Genomic DNA, 9,316 nt, shown 5'->3' with positions numbered 1-9,316 from the left:
TGTTTTTAGATTCTCAATTATCAGGCTTTAGATTCAATTTAAACAAAAAATTTCGAGTGGAAAATATTGAGCATGAGAATCTCTACAATTAATGTTCAGCAACATTTCCACCTAAAATTGAAAATAAGCTCGAAATTCGAGAAAATGTGATTATCCTATTGCAAACTGTTGGCAACTGTTGATTCTATGGAATGATTCACTATGAAGAGATAGCAGACATCGTATGTCTCCAGCGTTATTGCCCTTTCACCAGCTGGCTCAAATCTTTGAATAGTAGACTTAAGATGCGCGGGAACACTAGCGTCAGATGATCAATTTTCATAACGGCAAGGAAAGTTGTGTGAGTGTGCCACACCAGATTTTTTCTATCCGCACCTCTTACACGTCTCTAATAGGCCTTAACACTTGGTTGCATAGAAGCCTGTTAAATTTTAACCGTGATTCCACGCCTCAAGAACCAATCAGAAAATACTTCTTCCCAATAAATCCTTGTATTGATTCTCATGACATTTAATAATGTTTAAAATTTAACAGGCTTGTGTGCAACCAAGCCTTGAAAAATTATTTTCTCCACAGTAAAATAGTTATCAGCTGATAAAATCTATCAGCTATGAATATTCTATTTACAATGTGATACATTTCAATATAATTCATTCAAAATCTCGTCAATCTCAGTACAAGAATCGGAAATGGTTTAATCAAAATCAACTAATCGAAAATGACGGACGTATCTGATACATTTCAAGTAAGGCTCGAGGAAGAGTCTTTTAATTTGTCTGTGTTGTGTAATAGATGGCAATCTGTTCTTGATTCAACCGGGAGTATTCCCAAGGAAATGGAAGATGAAATACGAGGTGCTGTAGGTAAGATTCAAAGACAGACACTCTTTCATAAAGTTGACATTAGAAATAGGTGAATTTAAAATTTTTTAAATAATTCATATGCATTGTAAATAAACAAATAAACAAAAATAATTATTCCTGGACCAAAAATCAAGTGACAAAGCAGTGTGTGATTACATAGTAACCTTAACTTTTTGAAAACATTTATCAACACAAGAAACATTTATCAACACAACAAACATTTTTACATTTTATCAAAATTTTTGGAGAGAAATAGAAGGCTAAAGTGCACGTCCAGTTTTTGGTTGGGATCGATTTAGTATGTTATTTTGAGCACAAAATCACAAAAATTAAACGGCGCTCACTATTGTTTTTATAATAAACTAAGTTCAAAGTAGCAGAACTTTACTACATGCATTCAACCAATAAGTAGCAACCATAAGTAGCTAAGGTTAGGAAAAGCTGTAGGTTAGGAAAAGCTGTAGGTTAGGAAAAGCTGTAGGTTAGGAAAAGCTTTAGGTTAGGAAAAGCGTTATGTTAGGAAAGCTTAGGTTAGGAAAAGCTTTGGGTTAGGAAAACTCAGATTGGGAGTATCATAATTTGGTGATTTCAATAATCAAAATGGCTGCTACTCATATAGGTTAAATGCATGTAAAATTGTGCTACTTTGAATATAGTTTATTTAAAGAACAATAGTGAGCGCCGTTTAATTTTTGTGATTTTGTGCTCAAAATAACATACTAAATCGATCCCAACCAAAAATTTGATAATAGGTATGTTGGCACAGGACGTGCACTTATACCCTAATTTTTCCTCCAATTTTTTATTGTATTATGATTATAGTGTTTTATACAATAAATGAATGAATTTCATTATTTTGATTCAAACCTATACTTTCCTATACTATTGTCTTTTCCTTTAGGGCTACTCTTGAATATAAATAAAAATAGAAATCTAAGTACCCTTTCCAAAATTATATAGCATTATATAGCTGGAACATGATGTGACTATAGTTTTGAAAAGGGTAGGCTAATAAAGCTGCGTTTACACTAAAGTTGATAACAAAATGTTTATAACTTAATCCTTATTAATTCTATTAGATTGAACATATCTTATCATGATGAACATATTATGTGTTTGTTAAGTTCTGTCCAATCTAATAGAATCTATAAACATTAAGTTATTAACATTTTGTTAATAACTTTGGTGTAAACCCAGCTTTAGACTTCTATTTTTATTTATATTCCCTATACTACTTTGTGTATTAAGTTATGTACAGTGTTAATAAGGTAGTCTACATTTTAAACAGTACATTGTAAGTAAACTAGGTATATCTTCAACAACATTTACACTAGAGTTGTCAACAAAATAATGTTCAGTTTTTCTAAGTTGTACATTTTTTCTGTAGAAAAGAAGTACCTAAAATGATGCTATGGTATTTTACAAACTATAGTGAGGTCCACGTTATAATGACAGTATTTGATGAACTTTGGTTTTGCTATCCTTGTCTATCATTCGACAAAGACGGTGGTACTATCCTTTTATAGGTCCACAACGATGCCAATTATGTTTTTGACAGTGTAGAAATATAATTAATTAATGCAGAGAATCGGCATCACTATTCTTCTATCTTCATCCACTGCCATTATAACGTGGATCTCACTATAGCAACAAATTGCCGAAATTTGTTGAAAACTCTGATATAAACTTGTCTTGTCTACAGCAGGTAATATATTATAGTATTTGCTGAAGCTGCGTTTACACCAAAGTTATTAATAAAATGTTAATAACTTAATCCTTATGGATTCTATTGGATTGAACGGAACTTGACAAACACATATGTTCATCATGTGTATGATAAGTTATGATCAATCTAATAGAATCTATAAGGATTAAGTTATTAACATTCTGCTAATAACTTTGGTGTAAACGCAGTTTTACAGTCTATTATGTTGATGAAAAGATAGAATTTATTGAAGGTGGGACTTTGAGAGGGCCGACTGCGTCCTAATTCTGCCCTCCTTAGATTTAAATGAAGGCAAGAATTGAATTAAATTTCTATAGCAATGGTTTACAAATTTTACATATTTCTTTCAATGTTTATAATTTTGCTATTATGTTGATGAAAAGATAGAATTTATTGAAGGTGGGACTTTGAGAGGGCCGACTGCGTCCTAATTCTGCCCTCCTTAAATTTAAATGAAGGCAAGAATTTAATTCAATTTCCACAGCAATGGTTTACAAATCTTACATGCTTGTTTCAATGTTTATAATTTTGCCAAATAATTACAGAATTATTCTTAATTCGCTATAGGTCAGACCAAATTATTGGTAAATGAAAAATTAAAGCAGTTCAAAGACCTCCTGAAGAAGTTCCAAAAAGGCGATACTGATGAGAGTATAACGCCTAATGATCTCGAAGGATTTTGGGAACTTGTTCTAATACAGGTAAAATATCAAAGTATATGATACTTTCTAGAATCACTTTACTGGGGCTACTTTATTCAAATTAATAAAAAACAATATAAAAACTTGTAGTACCCTTTATTAAAAACTTTAAAATATTTGAACTAGTTTCGACCATTGGTCATTTTCAAGTTAAAATGTAAAAAATCTGGTGTGGCGCACTCACACAACTTTCCTTGCCGTTAAGAAAATTGATCACCTGACGCTAGTGTTCCCGCGCATCTCAAGTCTACTATTCCAAGATCTGAGCCAGCTGGTGACAGGACAATAACGCTGGAGACACACGAGGTCTGCTATCTCTTCATAGTGAATGATTTAATAGAATCAACAGTTTGAAATTGAATAATCACATTTTATCGAATTCCGAGCTTATTTTTAATTTTTGGTCAAAATGTTACTGAACATTAATTGTATAGTTCTTCATGCTCAATCTTTTCCGCTTGAATTTTTTTGTTTAAATTGTATCTGAAGCCTGGTAATCCGGAATCTAAAATCGATCTTTGCATAGATGGGGCGGAGCTCCTGGAATTTTTACAGATATGGGACTTAAGGCAGTTAATAGAGCTTATCAATGACTATTTTAGGTATAATTTTGATCAAAATCGTTGTATTCGCAAGAAAATCGCGAAAACCCTGTTTTTGACAACATTTTTGCCATTTTAACCGCCATCTTGTATTGCATTTGATCGAAATTGTTCGTGTCGGATCCTTATAGTGTAAGGACCTTAAGTTCCAAATTTCAAGTTATTCCGTTAATTGGGAGATGAGATATCGTGTACACAGACGCACATACACTCATACACACACATACACACACACACACACACACACACACACACACACACACACACACACACACACACACACACATACAGACCAATACCCAAAAGCCACTTTCTTGGACTCAGGGGACCTTGAAACGTATAAAAATTTGTAAATTGGGGTACCTTAATTTTTTCGGAAAGCAATACTTTCCTTACCTATGGGGCAAGGAAAGTAAAATGATGCTATGGTATTCAACAAACTATAGTGAGGTCCACGTTATAATGACAGTATTTGATGATCTTTGGTTTTGCTATCCTTGTCTATCATTCGACAAAGACGGTGGTACTATCCTTTTATAGGTCCACAACGACGCCAATTATGTTTTTGACAGTGTAGAAATATAATTAATTAATGCAGAGAATCGGCATCGCTATTCTTCTATCTTCATCCACTGCCATTATAACGTGGACCTCACTATAGCAACAAATTGCCGAAATTTGTTGTAAACTCTGATATAAACTTGTCTTGTCTACAGCAGGTAATATATTATAGTATTTGCTGAAGCTGCGTTTACACCAAAGTTATTAATAAAATGTTAATAACTTAATCCTTATGGATTCTATTAGATTGAACGGAACTTGACAAACACATATGTTCATTATGTGTATGATAAGTTATGTTCAATCTAATAGAATCTATAAGGATTAAGTTATTAACATTTTGTTAATAACTTTGGTGTAAACGCAGTTTTACAGTCTATTATATTGATGAAAATATAGAATTTATTGAAAGTGGGACTTTGAGAGGGCCGACTGCGTCCTAATTCTGCCCTCCTTGAATTTAAATGAAGGCGAAAATTCAATTAAATTCCTACAGCAATGGTTTACAAATTTTACATATTTGCTTCAATGTTTATAATTTTGCCAAATAATTACAGGATAATTCTTAATTTGCTATAGGTCAGACCAAATTATTGGTAAATGAAAAATTAAAGCAGTTCAAAGACCTCCTGAAGAAGTTCCAAAAAGGCGACACTGATGAGAGTATAACGCCTAATGATCTCGAAGGATTTTGGGAACTTGTTCTAATACAGGTAAAATATCAAAGTATATCATACTTTCTAGAATCACTCCACTGGGGCTACTTTATTCAAATTAATAAAAAACAATATAAAAACTTGTAGTAGCCTTTATTAAAAACTTTAAAATATTTTAACTAATTTCGACCATTGGTCAGTTTCAAGTTAAAATTTAAAAAATAAACAAGTTCATACCAGATAATATGAACATTATGCTTATTTTTAAATGATTAATTTATTTTTGGTTGAAGTTATTCAATTTTCATCATTATACTTTTAATTTTATCAAAAATAGGATTATTCAAGTCAATTTGAATAATATCATAGCCACCTCTAATACAAGGCCGCGGCCTACGATATTGCAACGTCGCAGTGTAGGCCTACAATCTAATACATGATTGGTTAAAAAGATTTTTATAAATGCCAGCTGATTTTTTTCACCAATCATGTATTAGATTGTAGGCCTACACTGCGACGTTGCAATATCGTAGGCCGCGACATTGTATCAGAGGTGGCTATGATAATATTTATTGAATTATTCCTATTTAATTTTGTAGTTTTATAGAAAAAAATTCTTCTTTTAAATTCAATTTATTACTATCATTACAAAAGCTTAATACTTTTATATTAGAATTTATATCAATATAACTATGATTAGTTTCAGTTGAATGTTCAGCATGATTAAATATTTTAAAGTTTTTAATAAAGGGTACAAGTTTTTATATTGTTTTTTTTTTATTAATCATACTTTCTATATTTTCATCAATATAAATATGAAAATATGCAAAAAGTTCCTTGAAATAAATGTATAATATACAGGAAATTCTGGGAGAGCAATAACCTATAGTGAGGTCTACGTTATAATGGCAGAGTCTGATTAGCAATGGTATTACTATCCTTGTCTATCATTCACAAAGCAGATAAATGGCAGAATATTTTAAACGAGAATGAACAGTTAATATTACATCAATAAACCTGTATCAGCTACCTTCTATAGAAGGTATTGACAAGACAGAGGATCGGCAACGTTGTTCTCCTATCTATCCCCCTGCCATTATAACGTGGACCTCACTATAGGTCTATAATATTATAGTGCTCACGTCAAGTTTTATTTTGTGAGGCAATAATTTTAAAGTATTTCAAATTAAGTATAATTGCAAATGTTGATTATTTCTAATAATAAGAAAACAAAGATATTGTCAAATTTCACTAAAAAATTATTAAAAACTTTAAAACAGAACCATGGTTTCACATAGTTAACCAACGCATCACCAGCTGTACTGAGGAATTTGTGTTTATTATTTCTGTGAGCAGCAAATAATTTCCAATATTTTTCCAATTTCTGTTTTTAATTGTTTGCAGGTCAATGACGTGAAGGGTAAATTTTCGAAACTGGAACATTGGAAGAAAGGGAAATGAATAGATAAGTGGAAATAATATGAGATGTGAAAAAGAAATAACTAATCTTCTTTCCTTCTCACATCATCTATGAAATATGTAACATGAAACACTAAAATACGACTTAGAAAAATTTATAAATTGCAAACAAGTGATAAGTCTGTACTAGTACTTTGAATCTGTCAAATTAAATAAATAACAGAGGATAATAAAATTTCTAGTCCTTGTTAAATTCTGTTCAAATGTGAAGATCAATGCATTACCAAAATAACCTGAATTAATCCAATGAATTAATATTATTTGAAATAGTTATTTGTGCAACTAGTGCGCAAAGTGACAGTTTGCTGCACGGAAAGAAACGTTTATGCACGAGCCATAGGCGAGTGCGGAATAATTGTTTCTTGAGTGCAGCAAACGAACTTTGTGCACGTATTTCACATTAAATTTTTCCTACAGTTACCATTGAATATGAAAAGTGGGTAATTATGGGTAAAATTCCCTGAAATCAATCAAATGTTTTTCTGTGTAATTTTATTATTATAAAAACCTCAATTTATTTAAAATTGAATAATAATAATTGAATTATAATGATTAGTAATTCAATTGAAATTTATCTGACTGCTTGAAGGGGGTTTATCTTATGTAAGCATTGAAATGACTATAATGAAGGCACATAATGGCAAGGCAACGCTGTTCTCCACTGCCATTATAACGTGGGCCTCACTATGAGTGCAGTTACCAACTTAATTTTGATTTTGCAGCACTGGTGCTCCATAAAACCTACTAACTATTTTGCGTTGTCATGCTGCAAATCTGGAGTACGCAAAGTACTCACTTTGCGCACTAGTGCGTAAAAGTGATTCTTTGCGGCCTGCAATCAGTGCAGAAATGGTCACTTTTCAAGGTATCTGTAGGAAAAGAATATTTTCTCAATATTCTTAAAATTGAAGACATTAAAATTGTAACTTGTTTCACAAGATGGCAGTTGAGTGAGTTTTGATGATTTTGTCACATATTAGTATTTATCTACTTCATAACAGCTAATTTATAATATGCTTCTTAATTTGTTTATTTCAAATACTTTACTATTATTTCAAATAAAAAAGCAGCGTCTTAGCCGTAAGAAGCAGAGCCATGGGCCACATGAATAACACTCACGTGTATGATCACATTTTGTATGCGTGTGTGTGTGAATGTGCACGACAGATCATAAACATAAACTTACATTTTTACTTTCCTTACCCTATTACCATAGGTAAGGAAAGTATTGCTTTCCGAAAAAAAATTAAAGTACCCCAATTTCTAAATTTCTATACGTTTCAAGGTCCCCTGAGTCTAAAAAAGTGGTTTTTGGGTATTGGTCTGTATGTGTGTGTGTGTGTATGTGCGTCTGTGTACACGATATATCATCTCCCAATTAACGGAATGACTTGAAATTTGGAACTTAAGGTCCTTACAATATAAGGATCCGACACGAACAATTTCGATCAAATGCAATTCAAGATGGCGGCTAAAATGGAGAAATTGTTGTGAAAAACAGGGTTTTTCGCGATTTTCTCGAAAAAGGCTCCAACGATTTTGATTAAATTCATACCTGGAATAGTCATTAAAGAGCTCTATCAACTGCCACAAGTCCCATATCTGTAAAAATTTCAGGAGCTCCGCCCCATCTATGCAAAGTTTTATTTTAGATTCCCAATTATGGGGCTTCAGATACAATTTAAACTAAAATTTCAAGTGGAAAAGATTGAGCATAAAAATCTCTACAATTAATGTTCAGTAACATTTTCACCTAAAATTGAAAATAAGCTCGAAATTCAATAAAATGTGATTATTCAATTGCAAACTGTTGGCAACTGTTGATTCTATTAAATCATTCACTATGAAGAGATAGCAGACTTAGTGTGTCTGCAGCGCTATTGTCCTGTCACCAGCTGGCTCAGATCTTAGAATTAGTAGTCTTGAGATGCGCGGGAACACTAGCGTCAGGTGATCAATTTTCATAACGGCAAGGAAAGTTGTGTGAGTGCGCTACACCAGATTTTTTATGCATGATGACGCGTGCACTTGCACATAAACACATCCAATGTAATCATACTCTAAGTCTAGTTTCACACGCAATCGGTTCGGTTCGTTACCGAAAACGAATGAGGCTTTCATACATGTCAGGTTTTAATTCGTACGGTTCTAATTAGGCATTTTCTTCTCAAGCACAGCTGTGTTTGGATTTTCACAGTTCATGCTGGTATATTTAAATATAACAGCTGGTGCTGAATTGTAAGGTGTTATTTCTTGAACAACAACATTTTAAAGTTAATTAAAAATTGTGAATAGGTTCTTTTTGAGGATATAGCCTAATTGAATCCAGTAGATTATAAGAATTAATTATTTATATACCTGTGTACTTTTCTTCGTCATACTCGATAAGTTTGATCTCATAGATCTTTCTGAGTCTGAGCTAGTTACTTTTGGATGTTCAGAGAGATAATTTTTTTTAATTGAAAATTTTGTTCCTTGTTTTGACACAAATGGTATATAAACTTCATCTCTTCTCTCCATTGATGAAATCATGTAATATTCGTCGAAAAAAAATAGAAATTCTCCCTGAGTTTTAATTTATATCTTTAATATTTTTTTAGCAAACTATTCATTGAGAAAAAAATGATCCTGTGAACTAACAGAAATGAATTGACCATATGATTTTGACTTGGAAAATTTTGAAACAGATAATCACGATATCAGGTTAGAATAAAAACAAAAAAGACAA

The 9,316-nt window shown here is 32.0% G+C and overlaps 1 protein-coding gene across 2 annotated transcripts; it reads left to right on the top strand.

The window, feature by feature from the left end:
- Positions 1–358: 358 nt before the first annotated feature.
- On the top strand, positions 359–6,763 carry LOC120351492 (disks large-associated protein 5-like). Of its 2 annotated transcripts, XM_039429139.1 has the most exons (3): positions 359–863; positions 3,157–3,290; positions 6,514–6,763. In XM_039429139.1, the coding sequence occupies exons 1-3, from the start codon at positions 719–721 to the stop codon at positions 6,568–6,570; spliced, it is 336 nt and encodes a 111-aa protein (XP_039285073.1). In that variant the 5' UTR covers positions 359–718; the 3' UTR covers positions 6,571–6,763. The 2 variants fall into 2 exon arrangements, 1 of the variants encoding a protein (XP_039285073.1); XR_005571428.1 differs by lacking the exons at positions 359–863; positions 3,157–3,290 and adding an exon at positions 5,011–5,166.
- Positions 6,764–9,316: the final 2,553 nt, after the last annotated feature.

Source organism: Nilaparvata lugens, chromosome 5 (genome assembly GCF_014356525.2).
Source record: "Nilaparvata lugens isolate BPH chromosome 5, ASM1435652v1, whole genome shotgun sequence".
NCBI classification, from domain to species: domain Eukaryota; kingdom Metazoa; phylum Arthropoda; class Insecta; order Hemiptera; family Delphacidae; genus Nilaparvata; species Nilaparvata lugens.
Note: the sequence above shows the minus strand (reverse complement) of the source record. Positions and strands in the feature narration are given on the sequence as shown.

Excerpts from the sequence above, each read along its gene's own strand:
- LOC120351492 (XM_039429139.1), top strand. The coding sequence starts at position 719 with ATGACGGACGTATCTGATACATTTCAAGTAAGGCTCGAGGAAGAGTCT. Across the intron at positions 864-3,156 it reads TGAAATACGAGGTGCTGTAG|GTCAGACCAAATTATTGGTA; the intron begins GTAAGATTCAAA and ends AATTCGCTATAG. Across the intron at positions 3,291-6,513 it reads GGGAACTTGTTCTAATACAG|GTCAATGACGTGAAGGGTAA; the intron begins GTAAAATATCAA and ends AATTGTTTGCAG.